Consider the following 19,518-nt stretch of genomic DNA (forward strand, 5'->3'; position numbering starts at 1 on the left):
TGCAAGTGTCTCTTTCTACTGAACACAGAGTAAATAATGCTTCATTTCAACATCCAACACTTTCACTCTGACCAAACCTGCTGTATCTCTACACGTGCCCTATTTGTTTCTGTTCTCCGCTCATCTCACTCTCAGAGAAAGGCCGTCTTTATGCTGATCAGGAAAAGAAGATGCTGATCCTTTAATCTAATCTATTCTGGACTGAATGGCTCTGAGCTCACAAAGAACAGAAGAACGTGTCATGGGAACCAAGAACAGGATGTGTCTTGGAAAGATGCCTCGCACACCGATAAGACTTCACATGTACATGCAAGAGTACAAAAAGGAACCAGTATACAATACCGGAAAGCCTAAGTGGCATACAGACATGGTACTGACTGCAGCACTCATTCCAAAACTAAACTGAAGCTAATTTTAACAGGGCACCACAGAGAACCATCACCATCAAAGGAGAGGAGATGTGGTCTGCCCTCTAGCATAGATGTCCAGAAGTTGAAAGCAGTCAAGATAGAAAATAAATCCCAAATTTGAGACGGGGAAAACAAGAGGATCGCTCCACGCCAAAGGGCAAAATGATGGAAATGTGAGACACTTGACCTCTAGCAAGAACATTCATGTGTACTGTGGTCTGGTGACTGGTGCCCCTAGGGATTTACGTGAGTATGAGTATCCAGTATGTGAACGAGTCAATCCTTAAATTCAATCCATTGAATTCATTCCAAACTCAACCGACAAACAAGGAGAACGACAACCAAAAACAGACCCACTCTGGAGGGGCCAAAACAATAGCCAATACTATTGGACCTATGTCTGCAGATGCAGCAGTTTGAATTGAATGCTAAGACTACAAACACTGGATCCCAAAAAGTATCCAGACACTCATTCTAGTAATTATTAGTTAGTTCATTAGTTAAATTACCAACTATAAGGTAATTTAACTGTAGAGCCCAATGCTGGGACCCCTAGAGAGATGGAGCTCCATCTAATACCTTTGGGATGAGTAGAGGCTGTTACTGCAGCAAAGGGGAACAAACACCCTAATGATACCCTTCATTTACAGACAAAAATGTGGAATGAGCAGGTGTCTACAAACTTGTGGACATGCAATTAAAAAGTGAATGAAGACACATTCACAGTTGTTATTTAGGGATTAAATAAGTGGGGTTTCCTAAGATTAAAATGACTGCTTGGGTTAGAAATTTTAAATAAACCAAGAAATCATGAAGAGACACGTGTATTGCATGAAGCCCATAGCCATAATGTTTTATATTCTGGCCACTGAAAATGCAAAGCCTGTGTCCCATGTGGCCTCTTACCTTGGATAGTTTTTTCACATGAACAGTTTTGTATTTAGTAAAAAACGGGAAAAAAAGTCTCAAAAAACCATTTGCATAATTATGTCCTCTATATTTAAATCTACTTGGATACAAGTTTGGATAGGAGTACAACAAAATAAATGCTTCAAATATTGAATATGCAATATAGTTCAGTCCAAATAGACACACAACTTTCTCTCCCTTTTTGTACACAAGTGTAAAATAATAAGAAAAGGAAATAGCGGTGGACAAACGCTGCAGGAAAACAGGTGCTGAGAGGGTAAAAATGCACTGAAAAGGAAAAACATCAAAACTCAGACAGTGAAATGATGATGTTCCAAGATGCTTTAAGAGCCTCGTGAAGACGCAGTTGCTTTTCAAACTGTAAAAAACACTGCCTGGTAAAAAATATCAAAAAGTTTTTTTTTCCATATTTACACAAAAAAAGCAGAGTACAATCAGCTTCATACAATTCTGATGTAAAGGAAAACAATATTTGTGACTCAAGGCTGCTTTTTTTTTTTTAGTTTTTTTAAACATTTTGTTCGCTACGAGTATTCGGTCACTTTTATGTACAGAATCCCTTCCACTCCTGTTGGTGAGCTGGTGAAAACTGAAGCATTTCTTTTTTCTGGTTTATGAAACTCAGTTCTGCCTTTAGCACCGGGAACAACATCCCACCATAACTTCACAGCTCAGGCGGTCTGTCTCCTTTAGAATCCGGTCAAAAGGTCAGGTACAGTGGGGGGGAAAAAAATTTACAAGAAAGAAAAATACAGCATCTCCCCTGCTCCATTTCATAATACATATTCAGGCTGGGGATTGACTATTTGAAGTCAAACATAGTGTTAACGTGAAAGGGGAGGATTAGGCTGAATGTAGTGCTGGTTTCATCGCTGAATTACTTCAGTCCAACCTGATGCCCACACTGCCTATTTTAAAAGGCCTTCTGCACTTGCTGTGGTTCGAAATACATGAGAGCAAACTCAGTTCTCCTCTAAATGCTGCTTGTTTGGTTCTATGCACACTGTCTCAGCTCTGCGTGCTGGCGTGATCTGTGTGCGAGTTTTCTGCTGGTGTCTCCAGCCTCTGAATCACAGCCTCCACAGGTTCAAGCTTTATGATCTTCACATCCTGTACAGACAAGGCTGGCTTTGTATCTGGCACGTGAACTGTCTCTACAGTGACAGGTGGGGCGGGGGCAGTCACAGTGGCGCTTACAGTGGCTGGGACGGCCAGCTGCAGGACTTGGGCGCTAGCGGCGGGTCCTGTGACTGGTGCGAGCGTGCGGAGGGTGATGGGGCCGCCTGCCTTAGCCGGAGCCGCGGGGATCGTGATGAGCTGCAGCGTGATCCGCTCTCCGTTCTGGCCCTGTGCAGGGACCAGCGTCGGCACTGCCTGTAGCATGACTTTTCCTGCACTGTTGCCCCCGGCGACCGGGCTGGCAGTTGTCAGGATGGGAGAGGCACCGGTGGGTGAATTGATTGTTACCGTGGAGACCTTTTGACCCTGGGGCGTCGTCATGAGGACCGGGACCTGCATGGCCAGCCTCACCGTTCTAAGAGGAAAGAAAGCAAAAGCGTAAGAGCAAGAGAGTTCGAGAGCAAGAAAGAGAAACAGAGAGAGAGAAAGAGAAAGAAAGAATGAATTAATGGAAGGAAGGAAGGACGGACAGAAGGATGGAAGGAAGGGGAGAGAGCCAGAAAGGAAGAAAAAAGGGAAAGGTAAAGAAATTTACAGAAATATACACAAAGGAGTGAGGAAAGAGAACAAGAAAAGAGAGAGAAAGAAAAAAAAGGAGAGAGAAAAATAAAGGGGAAAAAGGTTTAGAGAAAAATATGCAAGAATGAAACATTGAAAGTGAAGAGAGAGAGAGGAAAAAAACAGTGTAGAGAAAGAGATCGGGACAGAGAGGAAAAAAAACAAGAAAAAGATTTAGAGAGAGAAGCGTAAGAGGGAAAGAGACAAACAGTTTTAATGAGGCATTTAATGAGACATGAAAACGCTTTACGTCAGTTGTGTCCCTCAATTCTGACACAAATCATCTCTGCAGGTCTCACCTGGGGACGGTTGGTGTGGTAACAGGTGACTGCTGCACAGATACAAGGCCTTCAGGTCCTGAGGAGATGCTGATGAGTGGTGTTGAAGGTAACACAGGAGACACTCTTCCCTTCCTCTTTTTAGGAGTAGTGCAGTCGGCTGCTGTGGGGCTTTGTCTCTTTCCCTTATCGACGCTGTCATCAATATCGTCGTCAATGAAAACAATGTCTTTGGGCATCTCTTTGAACTGGTACACCAGTCTCTGGCCTTCCACCTTGGACAGAATACCTCTCTGGTAATAATACCTGAACAGACAAATACAAATTCAATTAGAAACTGCCTGAAAAAAGCTGCAATCACAAAAAAGAGCTACAATCTACACTGAGAAATGACAGCTTCATCATTTATCTATCTATCAGCTGAACGTAGACCGTAACCGCATAAAGTGCACTTGCCTGAGTGCCCTTCCCATCGTCTCATAGTTCATATCTGGTTTGTTCTTATGTTTACCCCACAGTTTGGACACTGCCTTTGAGTCCACCAGCTTGAAGATGCCCTTTTCTTTTTCAGTCCATTTGATATACTTGGGACAAGTTTCTTTATCCTGCAGAAGGTCCAGCAGAAACTCCCACAGATATGTGGTGGTGCCTGCAATATATGCACCATACATACATGAATAATCAGTGTATAGACGGCATCTCTCACATATATAAATAGATGCACACATACCCCTGCTCTCTTTCGATTTCCTTTTATAAATGAGATCCAAGGAGCCATCACAGTGAGCTCGTGGCGTTTTGGGTTTCCTCCCTGCTGTTTAAAAATAAATAAATAAATAAATAAAAACCTCATGAACACAAAATTTTGAAGAAACATTAGCAGTGCCAGTATATGCATACGCTGCACAACAGCACTGCTGAGCCTTTTAACACTTCAATGTCACTGCTGGGTTAAGAACTGTCATCCAACCAAAATATAAAGCCAACAGTGAGAGCCGGTGGTCAGACTAACCACTGATAAAGGGTCAGAAGATGACTAACATAAATAGTGCATGGAGAAACATGAGCTGAAGTCCCTAACTGTACACCTAAAATGTGCGCCAACAACTGAGACATGCACAGCACGTAAACCTCCAGCAACTCAGCATACGTGTATGTTACCTCGTTTTCTTTTCTGCAGATCTTTTTGCTCAAGCTCAGTAATGGAGTCCTCGACGGGCCCCATCTCCTCAGTTCTCACCTCCACTTCCATCTCAGACAGGAATTCCTCTACACAAGCACAGAGAGAACATCCATAAACACAACAGAGCAAACACTGAGAGAATAACGTGGAACACAAGTGAAAGACTTGTCTCCTCAACACAACAAGGACTTTTTCTGAGTTCAATCAAGTGTATCAGAACAAGGAAAACACAAAAATGTGGACTGTGAACTGTCTCTGTTTTGTGTATGTATGTATCAAGATTAATTATGTGAGTGGGCTGTCAGATTTTTCCTCTCTTCACTTAAAGTGCTCTGTAATCACTCCACTCCGGGTTTTCCACTTGCCAACCTCACTCACACATCAGAGAAAACCTTCCACATGCGACTCATTCTTGTTATATGCAATATAAGTCTATGTATACAGAAGATGCTCACACTTTGTTTTATTAAATATATAATTAATAGCCATAACTGAATAAAATCATAGTTAAACATTCTGTGCTACACAGGCTTTCCTCTGTAGGTACAGGCTTGAAACAACAGCCCAATCACAAGCCAGAAAACTGCCAAGAGTAAACAAATGCATGTGCTTTTAACACAACATTCTTTTTCATTCGTGCAGTAAAATGCACAAAACAAGACTAATTGTGCACAACAGCAGTAGAACTCTTTTGCGATTGGTAGCAATTTCAAGTATATAGATCTACCGTACCGCTGGACAAAAGCTGCGTATGAATGGCCATCGTGTGTGAGCTGTAGCAATCATGCTAATGCATCACTCACGTCGCGCAGTCAGTGTGGAGGAAGAAGTACTGGCCCATGTAATGGAGAGGTTTTGGAGTTAACACAGACGCTCCTGACTTTCTGAAAAGCCACCTGACTCTCTAGGGAAAATCATATCGTTCTGCTCCCACTCCGCACCACTCACGTATTCTGCCCCAAGATTGGGACTGAGATACCCTACTCAATGAGAAAGAGAAGAGAGAGAGAGAGAGACTTTGAGTACCTGGGCTGTGGTCTCCATGCAGGCTGGCTGGAGAGTCCATGTGTAGCAGAGCTTCGGCTGCCTCGATGGTTTTGTCCTGAACCGAGACCTCCACTAAAAGTGAGAAAGAGACCAGAGAGGCGTAAATTCCCCATTACAATTACAGTATATTCCCCCGCCCCCGGAAGTCGCCATATGCTCTTTAGCATCTAAGCAGTGCTGGGCAATACAACTTGCAGTACAATATGCTAATCATATAACTGTATCGTGAGTGTATCACACATACTTTCAGTACTTCAACAACTGAATATATAATAAAAAAAAAGATGATTTATTCCAGTTTACAGCCTGTAAACACCAACTGGTACAGAGTAACTGCACAAAAATAAGCAACTGATTGGATGCCAATTCATTATGGCACCAGCTTATTTCATCACAGTACTACCTGTATGATGTTATCTCTTGTTCCTCTACACTTTCACCAGCATGTTCACATTCAAAAAAAAAAAAAACAATAAAAAAATCTATATAAAATTTATATATACATATACATTATATATATATATATATATATATATGTGTGTGTGTACTTTATGTTTCAGTACAATGAAAATACAAATACTTTTGATGTGAAAGGGCTGTCTCTCTCAGAATGAGCAGTTACCTACTTCCATCACACAAACTTATTATTATAATCACAATTTAACTTTTTTAGTATATTTATTTTTATATATTTTTTCACGTGTTACAGACAGTCTCAGACATAAAAAGATGTTCTAAAGAGAAATAAGAATTGGACGATTCACTGAGACAACTCGGATTTTCAAAATTTCATATCATTTGCATACAATCTGCTTCCAAAAGCACATTCAAAGTCCTCCATACTGTAACAAGTCACTGAAAACAGAGAGCTGGTGTACATTTTAATGATCTCCTTACAAATTCACGCTTCTGAAACCTGCGTTACAGCAGAGATGGACATCTTTGAACTACTTAATGAAAAAAATAAAGAAATACACCAAATAAAGAGTCAAGCAAAAATAATAACTTTTACAAAAACAAACAGTATTTATTATTTGTCGTAAAAGATCATGATAACGCTGTTGAAGAGAGATGTCGTCTGACACTGTTTTTCTATTGTTTTTATAATTAGAGCTTCATTAATATTGAGCCCTCTGTCTTTTCTCTCACGCATACACGACCACTTCCATGTTTACAAACTCCCCGGACGTCGATGTCAATCAACTCCCGCCCTTTCACCTGATTGGTTGTGTGGTGACGTAATCTCACTTCACAACTTGCTGATTGGCCAGCAGACAGATTTAAATAAATAAAGAAAACCGTGCCGCGGCCCCGCCCACTCTCCTCCAAACACTTCCGCCACCAGCATTAAAATAGTACCATCCTGCGACAAAAACCTCGCTTTATAGACCATAAAAGTCGTTTCGTTCGAGCAAAACATCGCTAAAAATGGAGACAAAGCTTAAAAGTGGCCTCGATTATAATGATCAACGTTGTTCAATCAAAGTTTGAATCGTTTTACTCGGGCGCCATGTAGGAAGCAATGCACAAAACAGATGAAAGACAAACTAAAAGCCACTTTCGTCGAATAAAATAAAGAATAAACGGGCAAAAATCACCATATGTGTCCACTAAAACACCAGGAAAACAAGCTACGACACTATCGACTACAATAACAGAGGAGAAACGGTAAAAGAGTAAGACAGAAAAACAACGGAAGACAAAAAACAACCTAAAAGACACACACACTTTAATATTATTCAATAAAGGAACCACGAGCTCTGTTTAGAACCACTCGCATGCTTAAATGGTTCTCTGCATGTTGAAATGGTTCTTCAGACTGACGGAGAAGGTGCTGCATACCAGCTTCTTAGAAAATGGTTCTATAGGACACCAAGAAGGGTTCTCCTACTGTAACAAGCTTGACGTCGTAACAACAGCAGATAAGACAACACATTTTCCATCAATGTGAAGAACGATTTCACCATGTACAGAACCATTTAAGGGCAAAAATGCCTCTATAACCATTGCCTTTATTAAAGAGCCCTTGCAGAACCATCTTTAAGTGAGCGCGCTGCTCAATCACAGTCTCGTCAATCAAACCCCCACAAAACCGTTATGTCGCCAAAATCAGCTCGTCTTACTGTGTAAATGCACCGTATACAAAACGTGAGCTCGGAAACTGAGATTAATATGGGTTAAACTCCTGCAAACGTGTGTGTTGTGGTGAGAGGAGAAGCGTGGCAAACACGAGAGAAAGACACGCATCCAAACTTCCTGGTTTCCCCCCAGTTCGCATCAGTCCGCTACACGGGAATAAAAGAGGAAAAACCGCACACAAAACAAACTCAGCACCGAAACAAAAGCGTTATCTTCACTCAGAGCACCACTTTCACTGCTTTTATCGATCGCAGATTAAAACTTTAACGAAGCTGAAGTCAGCTTCTTATTCGTCAGCTTCTTGTTCGAATTTTCCCGTTCCACCTTAAATGGTGCAGCAGCTACATTCTGGCACCCGAGGCGGCAGAATATAACTGCAGCACTATTTAAGGTGGAACGGGAAAATTCGAACAAGAAGCTGGCGAATAGAAAGCCAACTTCGAGTTACCGCTCTGCGTGAGTTATCTAGTTCCAGACCGCATCCTTCATTCCCCTCGGCACTGCAAGCCAACAAAACACGCACTTTTCCTCTGCTTATTTATTACCAGCTTTGAGGAGTAAATCCAGTTGATTTTCGGGTTCCTCGTCAAACCGAGTCGCCATTATTTCCCCCGGACGCGGGTAGGACTACTTTCTGAAGCGAAGCACCATTACGCACACCTGTATCACTCCGCCGCCCATCGGAAACGGTTCATGTGTGCACACAAGCGCGACGGAAACCTTCCGCCGCTGAACTACGCTTATTTTCCCCTGAGAAAGAGTTCAGCGTCCGCATTTAACTTCATCCAGCAGTCAAAATCAACCGATATTTACCCTTTTTAAAAGAGTGCGTTTATAAATGTACACATTTCCCTCCACAATCATTATCAGATTTCTATTATCATTCACTTCCAGCGTTTTAGCCTTCCCTCCTCATTCCACAAAGGAAGTAACAAAAGCCTGAATGTCCACAAAACCGCCACAAGATGTCCCTCTTTAGCTTCCCTGAGAGCGCGAACATGCCTTAAAGGGGAATTCCACCAATTTTTCAAAATTTCTGACTAATTAATTCCTTGAGATGTAAACAGTCATTCAGAGGGATTTGACGTGAAGTGGTTCGTTGTAGAGAAACGTACAGACTCTACAACACCCTGTATGTACCTGGAATAAATTAATGGATTAAAATAAATCGATTAAAATACATTTCAAGCCCAAACTATCACAGAACCATCACAAAATAGCGTCTTAGACATCAGGCAACATATATCTAATAATTTCATGTAACAACTGTCTGTGAGGGAGCTTTCAGATTCATCAAACTCTTTAGATGTCTGGTTCCTGTCACCACCACAGTAAACAATTCTGACTCGGCAAGTTTCTCTAGAGCAGAGCATTTCACATCAAACTACTCTGAATGACTGTTTACATCTCAACTATTTATGTTGAATTTCTGAAAAATACTCTTTTTTTGTTACATATTCGACAGCCATTTTAGCAAACTAAACTTTCACCACTATACCACCGTAAAACTGTTTTTAGAAAACGTGCCCCATGCTTTACTCAGTTAAGATAGTTCTACCTGTGAGTTCTGACGGGGGCCTGCCAATAAATCTAGTAATAACATCTGCTGACACAGACAGCCACACAATTAACTGTACATGATCAGTCCAATAGACTATCTAGGCATATGCCCAAAACAGAGCCTGAGATTTTTTAAAAGGCCCATAATCTGCATTTTTTCATTCTTTCTTGTGGTCCAATCACAACATCTGTGCGGGTTTATGTATCAAATACAATCATAATTCATTTTTACATTTGACATTTTTACAAGCTCTCCTTATCCCTTAGAATTAGACAGGCTGTTTTTGTTACTGTGTCTTTAAGACTGATGAGCTCAGTTCTGATTGGCAGCCCTGTACTCCAACCCCATTCAAAAAGCAGTGCCACCTTACTCCTTTTAACTTCAGATAAACTGAAACAATCTTTATTACTATGGATGAAGCGCTGTAGGCTGAATAGGTGGATATATGTAAATGTGTTTTTTTTAATAACATCACAAAAACAATATTTATGGGAAATTAAAGCACCTTAGTTTCCATTTATAGACTGTATGAACTGGGGAGTGAATTGCACATTTCGAAACTTTAGTGACATTTATACACATAAAACCATGAGGAAAATTCAGTTCTTCGTGTTATGCGGCCATTTAACTGAAAAAGATATGGATGTTTTTCACTGTTTACTCACAGATGGCTGCCAAGCTTTTGTGCAGTAACTTCAATCAGATCATAAAAAAGCTACTACAGGTGTTTGTAAGAGTATTACATTTCCCAGATTTTACAGAAGTTCATTACGCTCATTTATATTACTAGCTAACTAATAGTCCCGTAAGGCTCACCACAAGCTGACCCCATTAATACAGAAAAGAAAGGCATTTTCTTAGCTCACAGACTACTGAGCCTTCTTATTCTACACCTAATATCAAAAAGCATGCAATTTAAAGTTTTTCTAATACTCTGCATACTCCGACATGCCATGTATCGTGAATATTTTTTGATGCATCATATTTCATTTTCACCATATTGCCCACCCCTACTTTATGGTTACTAATCCTCACGCAGAACTACCCATACCCTTACTGAGTACTTGTGTCTGTTTCCCACAGAACAGCAGACACTGCGAAGGAGGTTGTGTGATGTAGTGCTGATTATTTTTATCGCAATTTCAATGAATGCAATTTTCAAATTGCAAGGGCTGTCCTTTATTTACAGCCTATATTATTAACATTGCTGGCTAAAGTTTTAGGTGGAGAAATTTAACCTTCTTTTAATCAAGTAAAAGTAAACACCCATATGCTGTGAACCTGTCAACACAACAAACTGGCTCTCTGCCCGTAGCCACGGAACCTGAATTTCTAGAAAATAATCGCTGTTTACATCACAGTCACAATATTGGTTAGAAAAATCACAGTCAGCTTTTTTCCAAAATCGTTCAGCACTAACGTGATAAGGATATCATTTCTTATACTACTGTTAACAACGAACACAAACAGTAGCAACAATGGAGCTTCAAGTTCTGATTTACTATTTAGTCAGTATTTGATTTTATGTGGAGAGAGCGCAATTCTGTCTAGCTAGTGTTTTTTGGCAATCGTCTGACTTGAGTGACAATTTATTGGCATCTGCGTTTGACCAATCAATGTTCTGCACTATCACTACCTCCACCCGTACGTCTGGTTTGCTTGGTACCGCAGGAAAAAGGTTAACCAGATTCAGCAAGGGTACTCAGATATGTGCTGTACTGCACTTCCCAGAAAAAGAAATATTAATGGCATGTCTTGTTTGATCTACTGTGTAATCAGCAGCATTCATAAGAAAAAAAAATGTACTGAGTTCCATGTCAGTCTAGAAAGATAATTTCTACAATACCAGCTGGAGTATCAAGCTATTTAAAAGAGCATGCACCTCAGTGGGGCTGGGCAATATGACAATATATACTGTTGTTGTGATAAATCATGTCACAATACAATATAACATGCTTTTCTGAACATAAGGTGTGTAACGTTGGAACTTGCAGAACACTGACAAATCGCATGTTTCATTATGAAGACAGCAAAATTAGTCCAATTTAGTGCAACACAGCATACCAAATACTGAATAAAAATCATTGTATTCACAGTTTTTGATACATTTTAAAATGTTGCACTACTGGTTCTTTTTTTCTCTGATCCAACTGATAAGATGTCTGCTAAAATAAACATTGTGACATATCTTGAAGTATCACTATATTAAATTTATGCCAATTCGCTCACCTCTACACTTCATCATGACTAAGTCATCTCTATTTGAACAAACCCCTATGTTCACCACAAGCCATATCCAGACATCAAATAATTACATACAGTAAAAAATTAGCTGATTTAGTCAACACAATTCAATTAGTTAATTACAAACTGATCTGAAATGAGCACCACACTAAAACCATCCTCCAAACAACCATCCAACTATGGAACACGCTTAGTCTTTACATGAACTTCAGATCTATTACGATACCACTTCTCCCCGGCATACAATATAAAACTGCATCTAATTTGCAAATAAAACCAATACCCTCAGCACCTCATGTTTGCTAGATTATCCACAAAAACCATCAAAGCAATGCTTACCTGTGCCATCGTCTTGCAGCTCGGTCTCCACTACTTGCTCTTCAGCCACATCCTGCATGACGTAGGTGTTTTCATCGTCGCACACAAGCACCTGAGCAGCATAGCACTGCTCCACCTCTGCACTGTTCACCTGCTCCACGATCACTGCAGGACACTCCACTTCCTCCCCAGGTACAACCACCCCATCAGAACACACCTCCTAACACCAGAAGGAGCAGATACACTCAGGTCAAAGAGAATAATGGTTGAATATTACAAAAAGCTGGGCAACATTATTAAAAAAAAAAAGGTAAAAAAGCCTGTGCCACACAAAAAAAGAACAGAATAAGATACTAACACACTGTATAAGATAAATATTGCTAATTATACTCTAATATAAAAATACAGAGTGCACTAGGACGGCGTAATATTTAATCTGATAACTCTTAATGTGATACTGACTTCTGCAATAGTGACACTGCAGAAAGCTGCAATATGCAAGCGGATGAGTCCTCTAACCAATTACAATGCTTGCTGGAAGCACCAGTCACAGTTCCAGATATGGTCTTCTGACAATGTTGATAAAAGTGTTGATTGTAACTCAACAAAAGTAAAATATTTTGCAGGATAGCATCTAAACATGTCAAAACATTAACTGGCAAATGCATTTCCATGTACTGAAAAGCAAATCATCCATAGCATGCAGCCCTAGAACCTATTTACAAAGGTAATGCCAGCCAATCAAAACACATGTCCTAAAAAATGTAGGAGCAGGAGTCATACTTATGGCAGCATGGTTGGAGCGGGATGGAGGATAGTTGGAGAAAAGTGATGAAAGGATATATAAGGGGATATACACACAGACGGATGTATGTACCATCCAAATAATACCTGCGCTTTGGGGGTGTGTGGGGGGCTCCTGACCGTTGAAGAACAGGGTAAAAAGGGGGCTAACAAAGTATGCAGAGAAACAGATGGACTACTACATCTTTTGAGTGCACCTATATGGTTAGTAGAGCTGATAAAACGGACATTGAGCATAGAAACAAGGTGTTTTTTTAATGTTATGGCTGATTGTGTACATAAAGATATACAGCTGGATGGATAAATACAGTAGTATGCAAAAGTGTAGAATTAAGTTTTGTTGAGTTAACACATCCTCTACAGAGCTCTTCTGCACATTTTAATGCACAGTTACTGTTTCCAATCGTTTAGTCTTTAACTTAATATATGTGGAGGGAAAAAATAAACAAAATACGGTCTGTGCAAAAGTTAAGACACCATTAAAATGAAAATCAGATAACAGACATCATGCAGTAAATTTAGCAAAAGTACCATATCTAAGTGTGTTCCCTGTAGAGGATGTTTAAGCAACAGAGAGTGAGTGTGTTATCGCGAAATAACATCATGGTCGCAGGCACGAGCGGAAGGAGAGTGCTGTAAATCAACAGCTGTGATGTTATTTGCGATAATACACAACCTCAAGAGTTCTATTGCTTTTATACAACAGTTAAATAAATAAAGTAAGAAATGAATAAATTGGGCCGTGAATGTGGCATTTAATATTTTTTAATGTTAGCACTTCCTTTCGCCAAATTATAGTTCCTTAACAAACAGCTTGTTGGTATGTCAGAGTAACGAACTCTGCTCACTCACTGCACAGTCTGCTGTTAAGCCTCGCCTTTTGAAGTGCCGCAGTATCAAGTTGAACAGCCGCAATATCAAGTTTAGCTCAGTTTTGTCAATTTTTGCTAGATCAATATTAATGTTGTTTTGTTCCAGCCAGTCTGTAAAGCATCTTACAGCCCATTTTGTTTGGCGAATGGTATTGGGTTCATTTCTGGCTGATTCTTCTGTCACAGCTGCCGACTGAAAAGCTGCTCTGTGGTGACAGTTTCAGAATTTAGTGTAGTCTCATCTTCAAGTCTGACCAAATCGGCTGTCAGTCAAATGTGATCTTAAAAGTATCTATTTTCTGTTTGTGGCAAAGTAAGAAGTTAAAACGTTCAAATGGCTTGAGCGTCTCCTACAGCTGTCAAAGTCGTTGCTTAGCAGCTTGCGTGGCCGAAACTAACTGCTGTATAAATTAACTTTTTTTTTTTTTGCATATGACTATATATCCATCCTGAGCACACAAACTAGAATGCAGGAGATATGATCATGATGTTTACCTGCTGTGCCTCCTCTTCTCCGGTGACATACTCCAGTATGTTCCCTCCACCGTCTATTACCACAACAGAGGTCATGACTCATTCCTCTGTGCCCCACAGCACCCCTGATGGCCAACTCCAAGTACCCTGAGAAAGGATAAGCATTTGTTAATGCAGCAGAGTGCAAGCTGGAGCTGTTCAATGAGAATACAGCTACAGGAACTCTGAACTTCATTCAATCTGCACTATTACTCAAACCTGACAGCAATGGCTCTCTGCTAAATGTCATACATTCTCATATACTGCACTGTTTTAAGCATCAACTCCACACCACGATTCACTCCTGACCTAACATGGGAATTCCTGAACAGCAGTACATTGTGGTACATTGAGAGAGAAAGGATGAGAGGGAGAGAGGGAGAAAAGAAAGACAGACAGAGGTGGGGCAGAGCACAGAAGTTATGATTCATATGTTTTAAATGGAGGATTCATCTGGCTTCTTGGTGGGATAAAGTTAGAAGCATGAAGACACAACATGAAGACACGATCTAACCACTGTCCTCAAAAGATACTACATCAAAAACCACCACCACCACCACTACCACCACCACTACTACTACTACTACTACCGCTAATAATAATAATAATAATTATTATTATAAGAGGAAGAAAAAGAAGAAGAAAAAAGAAGAAGAAATTTGCATGGTGGAGGATATTGATGAAGTTCAACATCAGAATATTTTTCAAATATATCAAGGTATTAAATTATTAATAATACAAGTTTAAATAAGCTAATATTTTAGTATTAATTTAAAAAAGACCATTTTTAGTATTAAGAACATAAAATGTATATAGAACTAATAGTAATACAATACTAAAACTAAAAGGATGTCTTAAAAACCTGACATTAAATCGGCATCTTGTCTCTTTTCCATCTCTTAAAATTATACCAAACATTAATGAGCAAAATTACATTTCCAGGGAGAAAACATATTTTTTTATGGATTTTAAACTATTCTCTGAAAAACAATCTGAGGCTGTAAATGACACGCCTCATATCATGAGTAAACAGCACAGAATTAAATTAAAAGCTAAAAAAAAATGGCTTGGCAAGAGGTACACCCCTACTTTACAGGCAATATATTATAAAAAATGATGCCTTCATTTTTCAAATGTTGCTCAAAATATATGAAAGGTATTATCAGAGTACATCAACATCCCAGTATACGGGCAATATATAGCATACAGGCCCATTCTTTCAATTTGTTTCTCCTTTACTATCAGTATTTTCTCCAACCTTCCATTGTTTCAGTTTCACTTCTGAAACACAGCCTCCCACCATTTCTCTCTACTCAAATCACTCAGCTCATATAGGATGAAAAGTTCATTCACAGTAATGATAAATAAAGGCAGATGTGTGTACGCACGCAGCCACTAACAGGCACAAAGCAAGAAAAAAAGGGGAAGAGACCAGTTTCCTGTCAGGCCAGTCACGAGCTGCACTGGAGTTGTTTTCATCCAAACGTCCTTAAGGCCAATCTAGCGAACGGTCCTGCATTAATGCTGTAGACCCCGATTCTTTCCCAGAACCCACTCAGTAATACTGCAAACACTTTCCACATTAAAAAATTAAAGTGAACCATTCAGTCCGTACCACCAAATTAACAACAAAAAATAAATAAAAAATAATAAAAAAAAAAACACATAACATATAAACATACTCCTACTTTAGGTGACCTGATTCTTCACATATAGGTCATTGTTAACCTCTGCCATACAGCAAAGCTATAATTTTATTCGAGGAGACACTGACAAAAAAGGCAGCAGTTACATGGATAAGAACCATAGGAAACAAATTTCTAGTTCATTTCCTGCTCAGTTAGTTTCAGCAGCCTTTGTTTGTGCTGGATCTGATGTTGGCTGGTTGCCCCTTTAGCTCAGTATTTCCTGCAACCAATGTGGACGAAAGCACAAGGGACAAAGTGCCCTGTTGGCTAACATTTAAGAAAACCAGGAAAGGAGAAAACGTGTATGAATGAACGCAAGTCCTGCTATGGCACAGCATGTCACTCCCCCAACAGCAACGTAAACCTTACCATAAACAAATGAGTGTCTCACTGCTGCAAGTGATAACAGAACAAACCTTCACATCTTTATGGGGGAATCCCACCCATTTCTCAAAATTTCCACAAAATTACAACATTAAGTTGTAAACAAAGTCATTCAGAGTGGCTTGATGTGAGACGCTCTGTTCTACAGAAATTTAGTCAGAATTGTTCATAGTGGTGGTGACAGGAACCAGACATCTAAAGAGTTTAATGCCTCTAAATCGTCCCTTGCAGACCGTTGTTACAAAAACATTTACAAATATGTTACATGATGTCTGAGACTTAGTTTTGCAAGTAGGTTCTGATCTGAAATCGTGTTTTTTAAATACATGCACGACATGCTGCAAGACAAAACAGTCCCCAAAGAAAACTCTTTTTTTCCCCCGATTTACAAATATTTTAACATAATCTAACCTACATATAAAAACTCAAAAGATGTTTGGTCATTTTGGATAGTCAATAAAATAACTGTTGTAGAAATCTTGATGTCTGATTTCTGCCACCACCACTCTAAAGAAATCTGAGTCAGTACGGTTCTCCACACTGAACCATTTCACAGTAAACCACCCTGTTACTACATTATTTACAACTCAACTACTGATTTTTGCTGAAATTTTGAAAAATCGGTGGAATTACCCTTTAACATGAGCTTTGCTTACATTTCAACGCCTACAGTCCGAAGTACATTCACTGATTTTAGCCGGCAAGCCTGTTATTTTTTCTAGCTAGTAACTTTAGTCTACAAATGCATTCACTTTGACTCACTAGCGATAAAAAGTGTCTCAGTTTGGAAGGGTTTCATTATACGGAGAACAGTTTTATGGTGAGACTTAACTGCCACACAAATGTAAACAGCAGCCAAACTAAAGGCCTGCTAGCATTAGCAGGCCAGGCCCTCTGTACGCCAGCTTCTTGTCCAAAATTTCCCGTTCCACCTTAAATGGTGCAGCAGTTGCATTCTGGTGCCCCTGGCGCCTGAATGTAGCTGCTGCGCCATTTAAGGTGGAACGGGAAAATTCGAACAAGAACCTGGCGAATAAGAAGCCGACTTCAGCTGAGTCCTAATCAGCGTTAATTGGAATTTAAAAGCTAATAAACTGCTCAAAGACATAAAAGGGACTCATGTTCTCACCGTCTGTCACGGTCGTTGTTTATTCCGAAATCAAACGCCGTTGCGTTTTGCTTAGATTTAAAGCGCCGTTAGCCGCTAGCTATTAGCTTCAGCTAACAGCAACGTAGCTACGTAAATAAATAAATAGCTGGCTAAGCTAAGCTAAGCTAACGATGTAACTCCGTCGTTCATTGCGATACTGTGGCTCCTAAAAGTTCATGCCTGCTTGCAGAAACGGACAGGTTGCAGGCAAACAGTCGCGTCCACGCCGAGCAGTGAAGGTTTAAAGCTCTGCTAGATGATTTTGTTCTTTTAGTTCTCTCTTTTTCTTTGCTTGTAGAATCGACTGAGCTGAAGCTCCTCCGGCCCGCAGCGCTTGCACAAACACTCGGCGTGACGTCACGACGTCCCGCTCCGCTTCTGACGCCACTAACTGCTTCTGAGGTCACACTCGCAACGTCAAATGGGATTTATTATAATAATAACTTATAGTATTATTTATTATAGCTTTTTTATTTATTTACTTCATATGCAGTTACTGAGCTCTGTATTAGGAACACAACACTAATACTTATCATGGCCTCCTTTGGTTCTTAAAACAGCCTCAGTTCTTCGTGGCATGGATTCCACAAGATGTTGAAAACATCACTTCTATATTCTGGTCTGCATCATGCAATTCCTGCAGATCTTTCATGCTGCGAATCTCCTGTTCTACCTTTCTTTCGGATTCAGAGCCGGTGACTAGAAAGGCCACTGAAGAACACTGAACTCACCGTCATGTTCATGAAACCAGTTTGAAATTACTTTTGCTTTGTGGTGCATCATCATGCTGGAAGTAGCCATTAGAAGATGGGAAACTGTGGCCCTGAAGGGATGCACATGGTCAGCAACAATACTTAAATAGACTGTGGCATTCAGGCAATGAACGATTAGTATGAACAGGCCCAAAGTGTGCCAAGAAAACATTCCTCACACCATTACACCAAATCCACCAGCCTGGACCATCAACACAAAGCAGGATGGGTCCATGAATTCATGCTGTTGGCACCAAATTCTGACCCTACCATCTGTGTGCCTCAGCAGAAATTGAGAATCATTAGACCAGGCTATGTTTTTCCAGTCTTTAACTGTCTAATTTTGGTGAGTTTGTGCTCCCAACAGTCTCAGCTTTCTGTTCTTGGCTGACAGAATTGGAATCTGATGTTATCTTCTGCTGTTGTAGCCCATCCTCCTCAAAGTTTGATGATGTGAATTCTGAGATGCTTTTCTGCTCAGCACAATTGTCTAGATTGGTTGTCTGAGTTACCGTAGCCTTTATGTCAGCTTGAACCAGTCTGTCCATTCTCAGTTGACCTCTCCCAACAACATGGCATTTACATTTGCAGAACTGCTGCTCACTGGATGTTTTTCTTTATTGCATCATTCTAAGCAAACTGTAGAGACTGTGAAAATCCCACTAGACAGCAGTTATAGAAATACTCAAATCATCCCACCTGACACCAACAATCATGCCACATTCAAAATCACTGAGGTTACATTTTTCCCCACATTTTTGTGGACGCTGTTGTTAGAACACCACGCCACAATGGCAGCGCCTTGCCACGCGCACTCTGCTCCCTGACAGCTCTAATGGCAGTTACATTCTTAATTAGCTCACTCCTTCACTCTCACAGATATCGTCATGGCTCTTGTCATTATCTATAAGAAATACACTCAGTAGGAAGAACATGATACAATATATTTCACACAAAAGCTACTGCATGTAATGTGTGCTTTTCCCTCTCGGAACAAAGGCCTTGCTCTCCACACCCCCTCTGTCTAATTAGTGGTGTTTACGGAGGGCATTTTACAGATGCAGCGAACAGAGATTAAGTTGAAATAACATTGGAGTATGAAGACATAGTTGAGTTTCTGATGATTGATAGTTTTGTGCACTACATTGCTCCCACAAGACTGGCTGATTAAAAACTTGCATAAATAACTAAGTGTACAGGTGTTCCTATTAAAGTGCCTGGTGAGTGTATATTGGTAAATTTCCTTAAATTTCCTTCCTTATTGGTATATCTTACATTAACATGAGTAGAAGTAATAATAATAATAATAATAATAATAAACACCTCATTTACCAGACTCATTTTAAGGCCAAGACTAGACTTAGCGTATGTCTGGTGTTTTGACCTGCAACAAGAGCATTAATGAGGTCAGGTACTTGTTGGATGGTCAGTTCTGGATCTTCTCCAACTCATCCAAAAGGTATTAGATGGAGCTCTATCACTCCAGAGAACCCAGTTCCACTGTTCCA

At 40.1% G+C, this 19,518-nt stretch overlaps 1 protein-coding gene across 2 annotated transcripts; it reads right to left on the bottom strand.

Moving 5' to 3' along the window:
- Positions 1–1,386: 1,386 nt before the first annotated feature.
- elf2a (E74-like factor 2a (ets domain transcription factor)) lies at positions 1,387–17,608 on the bottom strand. Of its 2 annotated transcripts, XM_036568735.1 has the most exons (9): positions 17,238–17,608; positions 14,019–14,144; positions 11,869–12,067; positions 5,565–5,657; positions 4,517–4,624; positions 4,086–4,169; positions 3,812–4,004; positions 3,377–3,661; positions 1,387–2,874 (listed from the first exon to the last, which is right to left on the bottom strand). In XM_036568735.1, exons 2-9 carry the CDS (start codon positions 14,091–14,093, stop codon positions 2,349–2,351), a joined length of 1,563 nt encoding a protein of 520 aa, XP_036424628.1. In that variant the 5' UTR covers positions 14,094–14,144; positions 17,238–17,608; the 3' UTR covers positions 1,387–2,348. The 2 variants fall into 2 exon arrangements, with proteins under 2 accessions (XP_036424628.1, XP_036424629.1); XM_036568736.1 differs by lacking the exons at positions 11,869–12,067; positions 14,019–14,144; positions 17,238–17,608 and adding an exon at positions 8,270–8,393.
- Positions 17,609–19,518: the final 1,910 nt, after the last annotated feature.

This window comes from Colossoma macropomum, unplaced genomic scaffold (assembly GCF_904425465.1).
Source record: "Colossoma macropomum unplaced genomic scaffold, Colossoma_macropomum, whole genome shotgun sequence".
Classification (NCBI taxonomy): domain Eukaryota; kingdom Metazoa; phylum Chordata; class Actinopteri; order Characiformes; family Serrasalmidae; genus Colossoma; species Colossoma macropomum.